Source organism: Neolamprologus multifasciatus, chromosome 17, assembly GCF_963576455.1.
Source record: "Neolamprologus multifasciatus chromosome 17, fNeoMul1.2, whole genome shotgun sequence".
In the NCBI taxonomy this organism is placed as follows: Eukaryota; Metazoa; Chordata; class Actinopteri; order Cichliformes; family Cichlidae; genus Neolamprologus; species Neolamprologus multifasciatus.
Window position 1 is genome coordinate 3,095,857 of NC_140455.1, and position 19,232 is coordinate 3,115,088.

The 19,232-nt window shown below is 42.1% G+C and overlaps 2 protein-coding genes across 2 annotated transcripts in view; one reads left to right on the forward strand and one right to left on the reverse strand.

Moving 5' to 3' along the window:
• The window catches only part of LOC146498723 (uncharacterized), a 319,692-nt gene that overhangs the window by 83,368 nt on the left and 217,092 nt on the right, over nt 1-19,232 (reverse strand).
• Nucleotides 11,883-14,121, forward strand: LOC146498725 (gap junction alpha-6 protein-like). Its single transcript, XM_085138815.1, is given in 2 exon segments — nt 11,883-12,948; nt 12,950-14,121. Coding segments are annotated over 2 exon segments (906 nt in total). The 5' UTR covers nt 11,883-12,493; the 3' UTR covers nt 13,401-14,121.

Consider the following 19,232-nt stretch of genomic DNA (forward strand, 5'->3'; position numbering starts at 1 on the left):
CTGCATTATGCAACACAAGGCTGTAAGCATATGCACAGACAGCATGCTAACGACAGGCTAGTCAGGAGTTAAAGGTGAGTGAATGCAGACATCAGCCCAGCAATTAGACCCTGAACTTCAACAGGCAACAAACCAAGTGAAAAGCATAAAGTGTCTTTATAAGAAGGTGTTTAATATTCTATGTGACTGAGAGCTGCTGCTTCTTATTCTAATTTTGTAATATATTGTACTATTTAACTGGTTCTTTAACACAATGGGAATTTTTAGCTGAGAGAGCGCTCTACAGATCTTATCTTTTCCCCACTGTGTTTATTTTTATTAAGAGCTTTGACATTCTTCAAACTGAATGACATGTCAGGTACAAACGAGGATGTTCTGTGAGCATCCTCATTCCAAGAACATTCCAAATTGTGAAAATAACCTCATTCTTAGAGTTCCTGTCAATTACGATTCTCATGATTCTACATAAGTAATCTGAGCCCTGCAGCTTTAAGCAACTGCGTGCGCTCCCTTGGACGGCAATCACTTTCTGACAGACAATCACTTTATTAAACCCTGATTCTTTTGTCCCCATGACAGAACAGAGAAAACCGACTCATAGTGTGTTAAAATATTGATATTTCTTTTTATTCAATCATCTTCCGGAAGAGAGAGACCCCTGCACAGCTCAAACGCCAGTTGCAAGAGCTCTAACATTAGAATCATAAACTGTGCTTCATGTAGGTGTTATTTTGGTACTTTACACATCACACAGTTTCAAACATTGCTTATATGGAAAGTTCCTCTTTTCAGTGTCTTATCTATTAATATGGCTGTGCACTAAAACTTCCTGTTTTTCAGTCTGGCTGAGCACTTAGTTTGTGAGTCAAAAGTGGCCTTGCTCTACAAGCCTTCATTATTAAAGTACATAAAACAATCTAAAGAGCAGATACACATTAAAAATATTTCTTTTTCTTAACACAACTCAACAATATACACTCAAGTATCCAGGAGCCGGACTGCTTGGTGGAAGTTGCACAATCTCCCTTTTAACAGCAAGGGAAGCTTCATCAGCCACAACCATTTGAGGGTGACCAGAGGCAGATAAAATCTGTAAGTTCTCTTTTTGTCCAGTGAATTCAGTTGAATCCAACTTTGAAACAACTTTGAAAGAGATAAATATCTTAAATATGTGAGGACAATTTCAATTCAATTCAATTCAATTTTATTTATATAGCGCCAAATCACAACAAATGTCGCCTCAAGGCGCTTCATAGATACAGAGAAAAGCCCAACAATCATATGACCCCCTATGAGCAAGCACTTTGGCGACAGTGGGAAGGAAAAACTCCCTTTTAACAGGAAGAAACCTCCGGCAGAACCAGGCTCAGGGAGGGGCGGCCATCTGCTGCGACCGGTTGGGGTGAGAGAAGGAAGACAGGATAAAGACATGCTGTGGAAGAGAGACAGAGATTAATAACAGATACGATTCAATACAGAGAGGTCTGTTAATACATAGTGAGTGAGAAAGGTGACTGGAAAGGAAAAACTCAATGCATCATGGGAATCCCCCGGCAGCCTACATCTATTGCAGCATAACTAAGGGAGGATTCAGGGTCACCTGGTCCAGCCCTAACTATATGCTTTAGCAAAAAGGAAGGTTTTAAGCCTAATCTTAAAAGTAGAGATAGTGTCTGTCTCCTGAATCCAAACTGGAAGCTGGTTCCACAGAAGAGGGGCCTGAAAACTGAAGGCTCTCCCTCCCATTCTACTTTTAAATACTCTAGGAACAACAAGTAGGCCTGCAGAGCGGGAGCGAAGTGCTCTAATAGGGTGATATGGTACTACAAGGTCATTAAGATAAGATGGGGCCTGATTATTTAAGACCTTGTATGTGAGGAGCAGGATTTTGAATTCAATTCTGGATTTAACAGGAAGCCAATGAAGGGAAGCCAAAACAGGAGAAATATGCTCTCTCTTTCTAGTCCCTGTCAGTACTCTTGCTGCAGCATTTTGGATTAACTGAAGGCTTTTCAGTGAGTTTTTTGGACATCCTGATAATAATGAATTGCAGTAGTCTAGCCTGGAAGTAATAAATGCATGAACTAGTTTTTCAGCGTCACTCTGAGACAGGATATTTCTAATTTTAGAGATGTTGCGCAAATGGAAGAACGCAGTCTTACATATTTGTTTAATATGTGCGTTGAAGGACATATCCTGGTCAAAAATGACTCCAAGGTTCCTCACAGTGTTACTGGAGGCCAAGGTAATGCCATCCAGAGTAAGAATCTGGTTAGATACCATATTTCTAAGCTTTTCAGCGCCGAGTACAATGACCTCAGTTTTATCTGAGTTAAGAAGCAGAAAGTTAGTGGCCATCCAGGTCTTTATGTCTTTAAGACATTCCTGCAGTTTAACTAATTGGTGTGTGTTATCTGGCTTCATGGACAGATAGAGCTGGGTGTCATCTGCATAGCAGTGAAAATGTATGCTATGTCTTCTAATGATGCTGCCTAGGGGAAGCATGTATAATGTAAACAGAATTGGTCCTAGCACTGAACCCTGTGGAACTCCATAATTAACCTCAGTGTGTGAAGAGGACTCTCCATTTACATGCACAAATTGGAGTCTATTAGATAGATATGATACAAACCACTGCAGTGCAATACCTGTAATACCTACAGCATGTTCTAATCGCTCTAATAGAATATTATGGTCAACAGTATCGAATGCTGCACTAAGGTCAAGAAGGACAAGCACAGAGATGAGTCCACTGTCAGAGGCCATAAGAAGATCATTTGTAACCTTCAATAAAGCTGTTTCTGTGCTGTGATGAACTCTGAAACCTGACTGAAACTCTTCAAATAAACCATTCCTCTGCAGATGATCTGTTAGCTGCTACTCTTTCAAGGATTTTTGATATGAAAGGAAGGTTGGAGATTGGCCTATAATTAGCTAAGACTGCTGGGTCTAGAGATGGCTTTTTGAGTAAAGGTTTAACTGCAGCCACCTTGAAGGCCTGTGGTACATAGCCGATTATTAGAGATAGGTTGATCATATATAAGATCGAAGAATTAATCAATGGCAGGACTTCTTTGAGCAGTTTTGTAGGAATGGGGTCTAAAAGACACGTTGATGGTTTGGAGGAAGTAATTATTGAAGTTAACTCAGAAAGATCGATTGGAAAAAAAGAGTCTAACTTAACATCAATGGAACTAAGAGTAGCTGTAGATAATATTACATCTGTGGGATGATTATTGGTAATTTTTTCTCTAATGATAAAAATTTTATTTGTGAAGAAGTTCATGAAGTCATCACTAGTTAACGTTAAAGGGATGGTTGGCTCAACAGAGCTCTGACTTTTTGTCAGCCTGGCTACAGTGCTGAAGAGAAACCTGGGGTTGTTCTTATTTTCTTCAATCAGTGATGAGTAGTAAGCTGTTCTGGCTTTGCGGAGGGCTTTCTTATAAAGCAACAAACTATTTCTCCAGGCTAAATGATGATCCTCTAAATTTGTGACACGCCATTTCCTCTCCAGATTACGAGTCATCTGCTTTAGGGTACGTGTTTGAGAATTATACCACGGGGTCAGGTACTTCTGATTAGAGACCTTAGTTTTCACTGGAGCTACAGTATCCAGAGTCGTACGTAGTGAGGAGGTGAAATTATTAACAAGATAATCGACCTCTGTTGGGGTAGCGTTCAGATAGCTGCTCTGCTCTGTGTTGGTACAGGGCATTGACGATGATAACAGTGGCTGGATTATATTCTTAAACTTAGTTACAGCGCTTTCAGAAAGACATCTACTTTGATAAAGTCCACTCTCCACTGCTGCGTAATCAATTATTGTAAATGTAAATGTTATCAAGAAATGATCAGACAGGAGAGGGTTTTCAGGAAACACTGTTAAATGTTCAGTTTCTATGCCATATGTTAAAACAAGATCATGTACAATCAAGGATGTGTCACGTTTTTTTGTTGCAATCTTATCTTTTCCCCACGGTGTTTATTTTTATTAAGAGCTTTGACATTCTTCAAACTGAATGACATGTCAGGTACAAACGAGGATGTTCTGTGAGCATCCTCATTCCAAGAACATTCCAAATTGTGAAAATAACCTCATTCTTAGAGTTCCTGTCAATTACGATTCTCATGATTCTACATAAGTAATCTGAGCCCTGCAGCTTTAAGCAACTGCGTGCGCTCCCTTGGACGGCAATCACTTTCTGACAGACAATCACTTTTTTTGGCACAACACCAGAAAAGTAGCAACAGGTGGAACCGCTGCATGTGCGCGCCCACATGTGCTTGAGTCGAGGTGAAACATCTGCCTCCTCAAACACAAAGTACACTGTCTCCTCCTTTGTTCCACAGGTGGAGGAGGGCTCCAGGTGTCTCAACAGATTTATTGAGTCAGAAAAAGCTTGTCCTCCTGCTTTCTGGGTGTCTGCAGGTGTGTGCAGGTAAAGGCAGGGACTTTGCACGAGACAGCGCTCCCACAGCTCCAGAGCAGCGGGCGAATCACTGTTACTTTGTGTAAGTGAAACACGACAGGTGAGGACTGTTATTGTTGTTGGAATGATTGAAAGACGGAGTTTTTCTACACTCCTCACGAGCCTCTGTTCGCCGGATGGTCAGTCTCGCATCTTAAATTCCTCCACAGTAGAGAAATTCTCTAAAGCTTTTTATTTATTTTTATCTCCTTATAACGGTGTTGATTTCTTAACACATCTTTTTAATAATCATTGTTTTTCCATTTTACATGAAATCCGTCCGGTTAAAATGAGACTAGCTTCTGCTTCCAAGTCCTCACCTTGGCTAAATGGCAGTATTCACTGCTTAAAATGTGACTTTCGTAAAGCTAAAATTCATTTAAATGTTCATCCCTTTTACGTAAGGGATCTTTTAATTTCTTTAATAATGTAATTAGGCTATGCTCACTCTGCAGGTGAAAGCGCATCAAATCTGACTTTTTTGACCCTCTGCAACCCATATCCGATCGTGGTATGACAGTTTGAACAGCACAAATCTGATATTTTCAAATCCGGCCTAGGGCTCGTTTGTATGTGGTAGTGATGGGTCGTTCGCGAACGAAATGGCTCTTAGAGCCGGATCTTTGAAGTGAACGACGCGAGCCGGCTCCTTATTGGGAGCCGTGAGGTTTTTTGTTGTTTTTGTTTTTTTTCCTTCTCTCACCCTCTCTCTTGCACTTTTTTCCGCTAAACTCCGCATGCGCGTCCTGTACTTTGCGCTGGGCAGAGGGGGGAGGGGCGTTAGTTACACTCGCAGTAGCACAGGAACAGAGCGGGAGAGAGAGAGAGAGAGCCAGGGACAACAACGTCACATTAGAAAGGTATAGTAATCATCCACTATTTTCAGTTGCAGATGATAAAGGATTCAGAAATCATGCAGGTCCATATGACAGAGAATATGCCTCTTCTTTTTGTTTTAATATTTTAATTTATATTTAATTGTGTTGTGGTTTGCAGTGTTTTGTGTTGTTTCATGTTAAATTTGTTTAAAAGGAAAAAGCTGAAAATTTAAATAGTTAAAAGTTTAAAATGTAAATAGTTGTTTTTTGTATTATATGATTTATTTATTACATTTTATGTGGAGTGAATAAATAAAGTATATTTATGGTGGACCTTAGAGACAAAGCACGTACAAACTCCAAAACACGTAAAAACTCAGAAGCACGTACAAACTCCAAAACACATACAAAAGACAACAGTCCAGTTTGTTGTCCACCCACAGCCCGAGGTACTTGTACTTGTTGACCACCTCCACCTCCTCCACCTCTATCTGAACTGGCAGTGGACCTGCTCTGGACCTCCCGAAGTCCACAACCAGTTCCTTAGTCTTTGAGGTGTTGAGTTGCAGGTGGTTTGTGTGACTCCATGTGACGAAGTTCCTCACCAGACTCCTGTACTCTTCCTGATCATCCCAGATACACCCCATGATGGCTGTGTCGTCTGCAAACTTCTGAATGTGGCATAATTCAGAGTTGTAGTCAGAGGTGTACAGGGTGAAGAGAAGAGGGGACAGCACAGCTCCCTGTGGTGCAGCTGACCACAGTGTCAGACGTGATGTCCTTCAGCCTGACGTACTGTGGTCTGTCAGTGAGGTAGTCGGAGATCCAAGCCACCAGGCAGGGGTCCACCTCCATCCTGTTCAGTTTCTCCTGAAGCAGACAGGGCCGGATGGTATTAAAGGCTCTGGAAAAGTCAAGAAACAGGATCCTGACCGTGCCTTTTCCCCCATCCAGGTGTGAGTGGGCTCTATGCAGGAGGTACAGGATGGCATCCTCCAATCCGACATCCCCATTGTATGCGAACTGTAGTGGGTCCTGGGCATGTTGTACCTGTGGTCGGAGGAGGTTGAGGAAGAGCCGCTCTAGAGTCTTCATACGATGTGACGTGAGTGCCACCGGTCGGAAGTGTTTCAGCTCATTGGGCCGGTTCCTTTTGGGGACCGGGACGATGCAGGATGTCTTCCAGAGGGCGGGCACTCTCCCCAGTCACAGACTGAGGTTAAAGACTCGTTTTAGCGGCTCCCCAAGTTCAGCAGCACACGCCTTTAGCATCCCAGGACACACCTTGTCTGGACCTGCTGCCTTTCTGGGAAAATCCTGAGGATCTTTGGAGAGACCCTGAACTTCCTCAGTTGTGGTAGGTGATACAGGGACTGCCTAGCCTTTTTGGTCTGGACCTGAATGTGGGCAGACCATGTCAGGTCTGAGGAGATATGGACACCAAGATACTTGAAGGACTGCACCCTCTCCACTGGAGCTCCATTGATGATAATGGGCTTGTAGTCTCTGTGCTGACTCCTTCTGAAGTCCACCACCAGCTCCTTGGTCTTGCCGACGTTCAGCTGGAGGTGGTTGTCCTGGCACCATGATGCCGGATTCTTCACTTCGTCCATGTAGGCCGCCTCATCGTTGTTGGAGATGGCGCCCAACACCACTGTGTCCTTTGCTTCCCTCAGGCAGCGTTTCACCTCCTGCTGTGCTGCTTTCATCTCCTCCTTCACTTTGCTCCTGAAAGCCGTCTCCTTCATGTTGAGGACAGCTTTGACTTCCTGTGTTACCCACGGTTTGTTATTAGGATAACACCGTACTGTCTTAGCAGGGGCGACCGTGTCCACACAAAAGTTGAGGTAGTCTGTCAGACAGTGTGTCGCCCCCTCTATGTCCTCACCATGTGGGCTCAGAAGCACATCCCAGTCTGTGGTGTCGTAGCAGTCTCTCAGAGCATCCTCCTTTTCCATTGTTGTTGATAATAAATTAAGTAAAGCAACAAAACAACCTGAAAGAGCCGGCTCTTTTAAGTGAGCCGAGCTGAAAGAGCCGGTTATCTAAAAAGAGCCAGAATTCCCATCACTAATATATACCTCTGCACGGAGGTAGTGCAGAGGTATATATTACTGCTCCAAACAAGGCCATTGTTAAAGCACGGGCTCTCTTTTTTTCTCAGTGTCCTTCGTTCTCTAATTAATTTGTCAAAATTCTGTTGGTTATGACTGTGCAGAAATTGGTAGACTGCTGCAACAACACCTACTACTGTAGCTCTGTAGCCGCCATTTTTACTTACGTAAACAGAGCGCGTTGTGTGTGATGTCTTCTTTGCGCATGCGGGCCGCTTTTAGGGCCGTGAACCGTTCATACTAGAGCGCTGTCACATTTTATTTGTAGTGTGAACAACCAGATGAAAAAAAAATTGGATTTAAACAAAAAATCGGAATTGAGCATTAAGACCTGCAGTGTGAACGTTGCCTAAGACAGACCTTCCCAAAGTGTGGGGCGCAGAGCCATTGCAGGGGGGGCGCGGTATGAAAAGGGGGGGGGGGGGGGGGGGGAACAAAACGCAAAGCAGGAGATGAAGCATCGCTGAATATGTTTCCAAACCAACTTCATTCTAAGCCAAAGACTAGAAAATATGATGAATCATATCTTCCCTTTGGCTTCACCTGCACAAGTGCCGAGGTAGGTCTCCCTGCAGGATTGGTTTTCCCTTCGTCAGGAGCAGCGCTGGGCTGTTTAAATCACGGACAAACAGTATCCCACATTCTTGATTTTTAGTTCACAAACACTTGTTGTAATAACTAACTACTCCTGACATGTTGGAGATGTTAGCTCTTTATACAGTAAAGTTACAGCGGAACACAAATAACATCCTGCCACGATTTGTTCCTCCCGTTCAAATCACAGACAAACAGGATCCCACAGCTGTTTATGTTTTTAAACCCATTTTGCACAGAGAGGCATTTTTTGAAAAATGCATTGATAGCAATGTTGAACATTATTACACAGGAAAAAAAACAAGTACAGTAAAATAATGACACCGTGACGCCTCTGACTTTGTAAATGGAGGGACAGTAACTGGGTGTAAAACCTGCAGACAGTCAGATTAACAGTATTTTGTCTCTATCTGCCATTCTGCAATTCATCTCATGTAAACAATAACGTGGCCACAGCGTGACGAGAAAAAAGGCACATACCTTTGATGTTGGGTGACGAACTCTGTATTCCTCGTCCACACATAAACGCAAAAAAATGAGTTTTAAAAAATCTCAGTTTTCGGTGATTCCAAACGCCGTTTACGTGTGGACGAAACAGCTGCGTTTCCAAAAATACCCTTGTGGGTGCGGACGCAGCGTAAAAGAGTTAGTAGTTTATTTTATTACTACCTGTAATTTATTGCAGATTACTTGTATTTGCTTAATTGTTTACTAAATGTTTGAGGTGTAAAAGAAACAGCAATGGAGCAAAATATGGGTGTGAGTGGTTGGAGGATGTGTTTGTGCATGTGCGTGCGCGCGTGCCCGCACGAGAAGGGGGGGAGGAGGCGCGAACATTTTTCTTGTAAAACAAAGGGGGGCCTAGCAAAAAAAGTTGGGGAACCACTGGCCTATGAGATGCGAGGGCTGCCTATTTTTCACATCTAATTTTAACCTCCTAAGACCTGAACTCTTTCATGGCATGCATTTTTAATTTCTCTTTGCTATTTGGGCTGTTTGAGACCGCATGAATGTAAAAAGAAAGAATTATGTCATTTTTTTAACCTGATTTCTGTTTCTGAGAAAAATGAGATCCACATATGAGGACATTTGTTTTAAATTTCGATAGAACGGTGGCAGTATAATGTCCTCGTAAGTGGATATCTGGCTCCTTGTAGAGCAAAATTTAGTATTTTGGTCTATACAACCCAAAATGTGATGTCCACATATGTGGACACCAGATCCTAGGAGGTTAAAGAGCAGATGTAATGCTAATAATCCTATTTGACACCATTAGTGATATTATTACTCCTGATCTGTTATTAACCTCTGTCTCTCTTCCACAGCATGTCTTTTATCCTTTCTTCCTTCTCTCAGCCCAACCAATCACAGCAGATGGCCCCGCCCCTCCCTGAGCCTGGTTCTGCTGGAGGTTTCTTCCTGTTAAAAGGGAGTTTTTCCTTCCCACTGTTGCCAAAGTGCTGCTCATAGGGGGTCATATGATTGTTGGGTTTTTCTCTGTATCTATGAAGCGCCTTGAGGCGACTTTTGTTGTGATTTGGCGCTATATAAATAAAATTGAATTGAATTGAATTAAATTGCTCCACCTGCTGCCCCTATTTCTTCAAATGAAGACTGTGAAAATTTCCTTTCTTTCTTTCTAGAAAAAATCAGTAATGTAAGAAACTTTTTCCCCATCAGCATCTGCATTGTCAGTTCCTACTCCAGCTCGGCCTGTTATTTTAGAAAGTTTTTCACCTGTTTCACAACCCGAGCTGGTAAAATTAGTTAATGCAATGAAAGCATCCTCCTGTTCACTTGACATTTTACCGGCATCGTTATTCAAAAATGTCTTCCAGTCTATTGGTCCCTGTGTGCTTGCCATAATTAACACTACAATTAACCCTGGTGTCTGGTAAAGTTCATGCTTATTTTTAAAATCCTGCCATACACCCTCTTTAAAAAAAAACAAGTTAGACCCTTCTCTTACTAGCAGTTGCAGGCCAATCTCAAAACTACCGTTTATCGCTAAGATTGTAGAAAGGGTTGTGGCTAAGCACCTCACAGCAGTTTTAGACAAACACAGCATTCTGCACGTTTCAGTCTGGCTTTCGTAGAACCCATTCTATTGAAACAGTCCTTCTTAGTCACCAGTGACATTTTGATGAAAAACGATGCAAGAAAATGTTCTGTTCTGCTGATGTTGGACCTCGCGTCAGGCTTTTGATACGGTTGACCACCACATTCTGGTGTATCTGGATCTGCCTTAGACTGGTTCTCGTCATTTTTGTATGAACAATATTTTTCTGTGGCTGTTTCTAAGTACAAGTCATCTTCCACTTCCCTCACCTATGGTGTGCCACAAGGTTCTGTATTGGGGCGCTTATTTGAGTCCCTTTGAGGACATTTGCTACCACTGCTATGCAGATGACATCCAGTTATACATTTCTTTTAAGTCCCAAGATGTTTATAAGCTGCAGATTCTGAATGAGTGCTTAGACTAGGGGAGGGCAATATGGCCAAAAATATTTATCACGATATATATTCAAAAACTTACAATAACGATATAACCGAAGATATAATTGACATGGTAAATGGCTTGCATTTGTATAGCGCTTTACTTAGTCCCTATGGACCCCAAAGCGCTTTACACTACATTCAGTCATCCACCCATCCACGATGGCAAGCTACATTGTAGCCACAGCTGCCCTGGGGCGCACTGACAGAGGCGAGGCTGCCGGACACTGGCGCCCCCGGGCCCTCTGACCACCACCAGTAGGCAACGGGTGACCGAGACTGTTGGAGTTGCCAACAAAAAAAAAAAACATCAATGTATTTTCACTTAAACAAGCAGCTGTTTTTTTATGTGCACTAAAGCTATATAAAAATTTAACAGCGCAAATGCATCTTTTTGAAACCTTTCTCTTTCCACACTCTTAGTTCTCCCCAGCGTTCGCTACTTTTGTCATTAAGCGTGCAGCTATTTATTAAAGGTAGGCCGATTGTTTGTTTCTTTTGTCTCACCACCACGCTAGTTGAAGCAGACTTGTGTTTTGGTGGGTATCTGAAAAACAAAAACCAAACAAGTTCCACACCACCGAAGTTGCACCATTTTTACAAACCTATTCTGGTTCATTTGTTTCATTTAACAATCTGCTTTCGCCCTTCTCATTCTCCGTCCGACCCATATTCTATTGCGATATTTCATTTTCATATCATTGCCTAACATTATACTGGTATTACTGTGAAAGGTATGATATGGCCCAGCCCTAGCTTAGACTCCATTAAAGGTTGAATGGCTGACATCTTCTTCCAACTTAATGAAGGAAAGACTGAAGCCATTATATGTGCTCCTGACAGATATGTACATAAGATAATGAATCCTTTTGGTCCCCTTTCGGCGTTTGTGAAATCGTCCATCAGGAACCTAGGGGTAACCTTTGACCCGGCTCTCACATTGGATGTTCATGTAAAATCTCTGGTTCAGTCCTGCTTTTATCACTTAAGAAACATTGCTAAATTAAGTCCTATTGTATCTCACACTGAACTGGAGATTGTTATTCATGCATTTATTCATCACGATTGGACTACAGTAATTCACTGTTTACATGTCTAAGCAAAAACTCCCTGGAGCGTCTGCAGGTTGTTCAAGATGCTGCATCAAGGCTTCTGACCAAATCATCCAAGTACTCACATGTGACACCGTTGCTAATACATCTGCATTGGCTCCCCATTGAATTCAGAGTCCATTTTAAGATTCTGGTTCTGACCTTTAGAACTCGTTATGGACAAGCACCAGCTTACATCATTGGACTTCTACAGCCCTATGTCCCTAGCAGGTCCCTGAGGTCATGTGATCAGGGCCTACTTGTTATACAGCACACAAAGCTGAGAACTAAGAGACAGAGCTTTTACCACTGTGGCCCCCAGACTGTGGAACTCTCTCCCACTGAGCTTAAGATCTGTAGACTGAGTCGTCTCTTTTAAAAAAAAACATCTAAAAACTCATCTTTTGAGAATTTTACCTCAGAAACACAGCTGAACACGACTCCAGCTCACTCGTCTCTCTGAAATGATTTCTCTACCTCCTCATATGTGATTCCAACTCTGCTAACGAGAGTTAAACTTCCCACCGACATCCTGAAATATGGACAAAAGCAGCTGCGATAAAGCTTCAACTCCTGGACCAAACTATAGTATTCTCCCTGCTGCTGAGAACTAGATGAACCCAGGATCTCAGTTTGTTCCTGTTCTTGTTTAGGAAGATCAGCACCAGCTCATCATTGCTTCATGTCCACTACAGTATTTCTAGTTTGTTATTTGAGGAAATATTTTACACAAAATTTGTAGGTTACACGACAAAGTTTGTAGGTTACACGACAAGTTTGGATCTGTAAAATTCAGAACTTTATGTAGTTTTTATGCATTTAGTTCTTTACAATAAACTATTAAAGGTTGGTGTCCTACAGTCAGGTGACCTTTGTCCCCTTTTCCCACCAGCTGAAACTCCTTCTGAATGGGTGACTGGAGCAAACTGTATGGAGTCCTGGAAAAGGTCCAGGCCTCATCCAGTAGGTGGGGGAAGTTCTGGCTGGCACTCCTCATCTTCAGGATCCTGCTTCTAGGCACTGCAGTGGAATCTGCCTGGGGGGACGAGCAGTCTGCCTTCACGTGTAACACCCAGCAGCCCGGCTGCCAGAACGTGTGTTACGATAAATCCTTCCCCATCTCCCACATGCGCCTTTGGGCTCTTCAGATCGTCTTTGTGTCAATGCCCACACTTCTGTTCCTTACTCGTGTTTATAGTAGGAGGAAAGTTTGGAAAAACAAGAAAAACATAGATCTTAAGAGAGCATGCGAGTCAATTCCAGAAAATTCTTATTATAATAAATTTGATAAAAATGTTATTGAAAAATCTTTAAAGATAATAGAATTCATAAATAAACACTATGTAATTATGGAAGAAGACAGGAAAAATGAGATGAGAACTGTTTAAAATCTATGCAGTCAGTATTTTCTTCAAGTTTCTGTTAGAAGTGGCCTTCCTGGTTATTCAGTGGTGCATTTATGGCTTCACTCTGAATCCAGTCTACATCTGTGAGAGGGCCCCATGTCCACACCGGGTGGACTGTTTTTTGTCCCGTCCCACAGAGAAGACCATTTTCCTAATTTTCATGCTGGTGGTCTCACTGGTGTCATTGGTGGTCAGCATCATTGAGCTCTGCAGAGTACTCTGCAAAAAAAACAACCAGGAAACTGATTCATGTGAGAGGGAGCAGAAAGAGGCCAACCATTCCTTAGAGCCGGACCAGTTTGATCAGAACGATGGCACAAACCCTCCATCAAAAGGTCATTCACAATATCCCCAAAATGCTCCTGATACCTACATCTACCTCTCACCAAGAGAGTACGTGGATTGCTGAGCTGTGATGAACTACAGTATTCGATGCCATAACAGCAGGAGAGTGAACAACTGGTCCGAAAGGAGCATGTTTAAACTGTGGTTTCCACCTCAGACTGACTGACAGAACTTGTGTCTTCAGCCAGAAACATCAGGACACATTTGATCTCACAGGTTTATGTGAGACTGACTGAACATCAGATCTTGTTGTGTGAAAGTGTCAAAGGTTTGAGTTTTAGAGGTGTTGTTAGTGTTGTAAACCCAACAGTTATGAGAGTTCTGAGTCTCAAAGAAACGTCTGTTCAAGAACACAGACACACTGTGACACATCAAGTTTTACAAAACAAAACAAAGGAATATTTATTGTTCTGGTTTCGGTCACAGTTCCTCCTGTTCTTCCAGCTGGACAGTTTTTGTACGATGTCTGAGAGTGTCTTTGTTTTCTTTACACCAGAAACAAATCAGTGTGTAAGATCAAATGTTTTCTTTATGTTCAGTCATGCAGTGCAGTGTCACGTTCTGATTAATCTGAGGAAGCTGCATCATATCTGTACATCTAAAGTCCATAAACAGTCAGATTATTGAAATCTGAAACAGCACAATGACTTTGGGATACCAACAACACTGTTCACACCTGCAGTTTGTAGTCTGGGTTGGTATGTTTTATAAGCAGATGTTCCTTTAATTTTTTTTTCCCCAAAGATGTGTTCCTGCTGATGTACTTTTACCAGCTGGCGTCTCCAGTTTAAATGGTAAATGGCCTGCATTTGTATAGCGCTTTTCTAGTCCTTAAGGACCCCAAAGCGCTTTACACTACATTCAGTCATTCACCCATTCACACTCACATTCACACACTGGCGATGGCAAGCTACATTGTAGCCACAGCTGCCCTGGGGCGCACTGACAGAGGCGAGGCTGCCGGACACAGGCGCCACCGGGCTGGGATAGGCTCCAGCACCCCCCGCGACCCTGAAAAGGAGAAGCGGAAGCGAATGGATGGATGGATACTAAAAACATTCTACGTTGAGACTAGAATTCCAGTGTGTTATAGGAATTTTCTAGCAAGATACTAACAACATAAGTTGAGGCTGAATTCAAGTGTGTTATAGGAACTCGCTCTAGCAAGATACTAAAAACATACTACGTTGAGACTAGGGCGCAGCCCACTTTACCCTCCATAATTAATTTTGTCTATGACTGGCTTCTGTGCAAGAAATGGGGAAAAACTTCCAAAATGCGGCCAAAGTGTAGAATCTGAAATAGAGGTGAAATAGAGTCTGGCTTGTGGTGCGCTTGCATTTTCAAAGGTGAGCTCAAAGGTTTCTGTGTGTGTTTCTGCTGATGAGACGCGCTTGCTGTGTTTCTGTGTGTGAAATATGAACATGGTGACAGTGACGGTTGATGTGTGAATGGGAGGACATTAGAGCAAAGACACATTTTAGGATCAAAGGTTGATGCCTAGTGGACCTGTGGAAATTGGTTTTGTTCATGGTGTAGCAACCCCCCTGTCTGTGGACGCGCAGGCAGGTCCAGCGGCGTCTGGTTAGCTGAGGTGGTGACTTGGGAACTGAGGACTCCCGCATAGCTAAAGGATAACACTGAAAACGTCTGTGTAATCACAGGTTTACATTTATTCTGGACTAGAACAAGACACATTTTGCGAACAAAGGTTGAGTTCTAAGAGTAGTAAGAGAAAAAGGTTAAATAAGGTTAAAAAAGGTTGAAAAAGGTTGAATTCCTCGTTTCAGTGGTTGAAATTGTTGTTTGCCTGTCCCCTGACGAGTGTTAAATTAAATAAAGAGGGCATTTGGAGCCACATAGAGATAGACGGGCTGAATTGGGTGTATTACTCTGTGGTGTAATAAAAAAATACAAAAAAAGGAGAGAGAGAAAGATAGTTAGAGGTGTGTAGTGTGTGTGAAAGCGCCGTTAGAGTCAGCGTCTCGTCTGAAGTACGGGAGTCAGTTAAAGTAACAAAATAATTTGTGTCTAAAAGTGTGTGTTTGTGGTGTGCAGAAATTGCGGCAGGAGGCCGTGTCACGAATTGTTGCAAGCTGTGAAGTCAATTGGGGGGGTTTTAATTTGGTTTTATTTTTATGGGGAAGAGAAACTGCGGTATCCAGTCCGTGGCGCAGTTTGAATAAATCATGAGGCAAATGTGGTGCGATCTGAAGATCGTGAGCCTAATTGTCCTAGTTAGGTTGAGGTGTATAAGAGCGGACGGCACCCGCTCTTTGTTCTGATTAGGGCGTTGTCCTGAATCAGCAGAAGTGTCTCGCAGAAGTTTGTATGGGACTGCAAGAAGTATGAAGTGTGTGTGAGCCAGCCTCGAGGGGCGGGTTCACAGGTGGAACGAACGAGGAGTAAAATGTGCGTGTGTGTGAGAGAGAAAGAAAGGTGGGGGCAAGTGACCAGCCTGCGAGTGTGTGTGAAATTCCTTGATGACAAATAGGGAGACAAAGTAGATTAGTTGATTTTCTGTGAAATAGTAATAGTCAAGAAATCATAGTGATCAAATAGGAGAAAATGAACTAAAGTAAATAAAGCAAATTAAAAGTGGATTAGCGTTAAAGTAATGATGAAAACAAAGAAAATAAAAAGTGTGGAAGTGTGAGTGGGAAATTGTCTCCAACTGGGGGAAGCAGTGACACTACAGGTCACCTTCTTCCCCTGCTGGACACAAAACAAAAACATAATTTGGAGTGTTGTGGATGAAAAGAATTAATAACAACATCAAGAAGATTTTTTGTGTTTGCGGTTAAGATCAAATAAAAATTTCATTTTTGGGGTTTGAAGTCAGTGGAGGTCAAAACAAAATAAGTAGAGATGTGTTGCTTTAGGAGTGATGAAAACATCTGCAGTCACAGTGAATAATGAAAGTCTCTCAGTCTGTCGTTTACAGGTGGGGAACGGACCTGGATCAATTCTCCACGGGCAGCAGTCGGAAGAAAATTATAGGTTAAAATCATTAGAAAAATAAAATAAAATAGAAACACCCAGCCAGAATTTTTGGCTGAATTGTTTTGCAGTTTCCTGTCCTCATCCTGAACAAGTGAGCTCCAAGGAAGCTAATCTCTCCCTGAAGACACAGAGTGCAATTCCAGAAGCACGAGCATGAACATCAAGTCCAAGACAGCAGTCCAAGAGACAATACCAGAGTTCTGAGCAGAGAGGTCCAGCAGCACTGTGGGCAAACGGCATCAGAAAGAGAAGATCCACCATCTGGATTGGATGGATGGAGATGTGTTTCCAGCAAGCTGCAACCTCACTGTGTGTGAAGGACTTTTGAGAAGACTGTCTGAGTTTGACATTTGCCATGTTTGGAGCGAGATGGCAATAAAAGAGACAGTGGGACAAAGAGATACACGGGACAAAGCTGAAGAGAACTGACTGCCATTGGACTGAAAAGTGGGAGAGAAGAACGGAGAGAAAGGAGCAGAAGAGGACTGAGGCTGCTGTTTTAGTTTGGGGAATCAAATTGGGTTAAGGAATCCAGGGGGGACAAACGACTGCCTGGGAGTGGAGGATTGACAGTGTCCAGACCACCACAAAAGGGGGAGGAAGACAAGCACTGAGGTATGCAAGTGTACTGTTAGAAAAATGGAAAGTGACACCACACATGCACATGATATGCACTAGAGATAACACACAATCATAAATAAAGTGGCACACATCAAAAGAGGGTATTTGTAGAAGGGGTTAACAACACACAGCGTGGTTGCCGATGGTAACCTGCAAACATTTGGGGTTTAACTGTGCCTGACTATGACAGAGTTTTTCATTTAGATGTTTCTGAAACAAAATTTGGAGTGAAAAAAAATTAATTCATTGTTTCAGAAAAAAGGGGGAAGGTGGATAAAAGGATAAATAGAAATAGAAAATGTATTAACCCGACTAACACACACACACACACGTAATGAAACTCATTAGGATCAAACACAATTTTAAGTAGGCAATACTGTTACCATCATCCTGTCTGGGTTATTGAGTGGGTTGAGAAATGATACATAGACGACTTAATTAGTATTATTTTGGGGAAGATGATAGCAGGGGTGAACAGAATCCTGCAGCCAGAGTTTAAAAGAGTGAAACTAGCAGATTTTTGGTTTTGTTTTGTTTTGTTTTTGTTTCTGAAGTATGGGGAACCAAGTTTTAGATTTGGTGTTTTCTCACCTATAAGAGAAAGAAAGAATATTCTGTGACAAGTCCTAAGACTGGGCTTCTGTATTTTTATTTACTTTTGTTTTTCAGTTTTATCTTTTATTTTTCATTTAATTTTTATTTTTTGAACAGTGCACTGATTTTTGTTTGTGAATTTCTTTTCTTTAAGCAGATCTGCACGTCGGGAATTAAAAGTGCTACACGTTGTCGAGAAAGTTGTTGCAAGTGAGTTTCTCCACATTAAAATGGGCTCTGGAGAAAGCCACTTATTTGGGACAATTAGAAAATGAGAGTCCCTGCCTAAAAAGGATTCAGCGAGGTAATCCGACCTAAAGTTCTTCTTTTTCTTTTTGAAATGACGTCATTTTGCTGAGGGTGGAAATCAAATGCGGTGATGGTTTCCACTATCAGCAAAGAAAGAATGGATGAATGAATGGAAATAAAAACGAACTGACTGACTGGTAAAAGCTGACAAGACTTGACCACGACTCAAAGTTTACCTCCACCTAGACAGGACAAAAGGGTGGATGAATTTATGTGTTTCTTTTTACAGGAGCAGAAAGATGACAGCAACATTCGAGGTTGCGTGATGATTTAACTTTTAAATGCCACTTTCTGTGTTTGTGAATCTACCAGGGGTGTGTTATTCATGGGCTTGTATTGCTCACAGAGATTACTGTGAGAAAGTGTGTACACATCTGCGCAGCGCTAACATTTGCATTTTCTTTTCTACAGCATTACAGTTCTTCATGTGATTTGATGATGTGATTTATAACAGAACAATTGGTAATGTTTGTTTCTCTACTACAGGATTGATGATGCTGTTACACTGTGTTGTTGGGAAAATGTTGAAGGTTACTTTGACGATGTGAATAACGTGAGAAATTTCCTGTGTTGAAACCAGTGTCATTCCTTTTACAGCAGGCTTAATTTTATGGCCTTCTACGGCACCTCTGGAACCTATCGACCTGCGCCTGACCACCAGGATGATCCATGTGTGCTCCTAATGTTTGTTTTTCTTTAAGAGTGGATGTAGAGGATTCAGCAGAAAACAGACAAGTGACATGAGGAAACAAATAAGAGATGCAATGTTTATGGAATAGTTGAATATGAGCTCATAGTGATAAAATGGGTGGAGTGACATTGTTTAAGGGAAGTCACAGATTAAATTGTGGAATAAATTGGGATGATTCATGATTTGGGACAAATTATGGTAATAATAGTGATTTAATGATTGGAGAAAACCTGCACATGATACTTGTCTTTTATGCTGAATACTTTATCACTCTTATGATCTACAGTTGGTTGCAAATGTGAAGTTTGATTTAACAGATTTGTCTTCCAGGATACAGGCTCCAGGTGGAGCTGGGAGTTAAATAAGCTGAACATGTAACTGCTGATTAATGTTTTTACACAGGGTTACAGGTTGGAGTATGGCTGCTCCAAGTGGGACACCCTGGAGATTGTTTTAGAGAGAATGTGCAACATTCTTGTACATGTCTCATTGGAGAGTTGACACATGGTGGAAGCCATGTGGGGAGAGGAGTGTTATTTTTTAATCTGTAGATGTCGTGAGGTGCCATGACGAGAAGGAGTGGCTGAGAGGATCGTCCACAAGATGGGAGCTGAGGCCAGGAGAGAGGCTTCAGGAGGATCAGAGATCATCTTCAGCACAGCAGACATAGCACAGAGA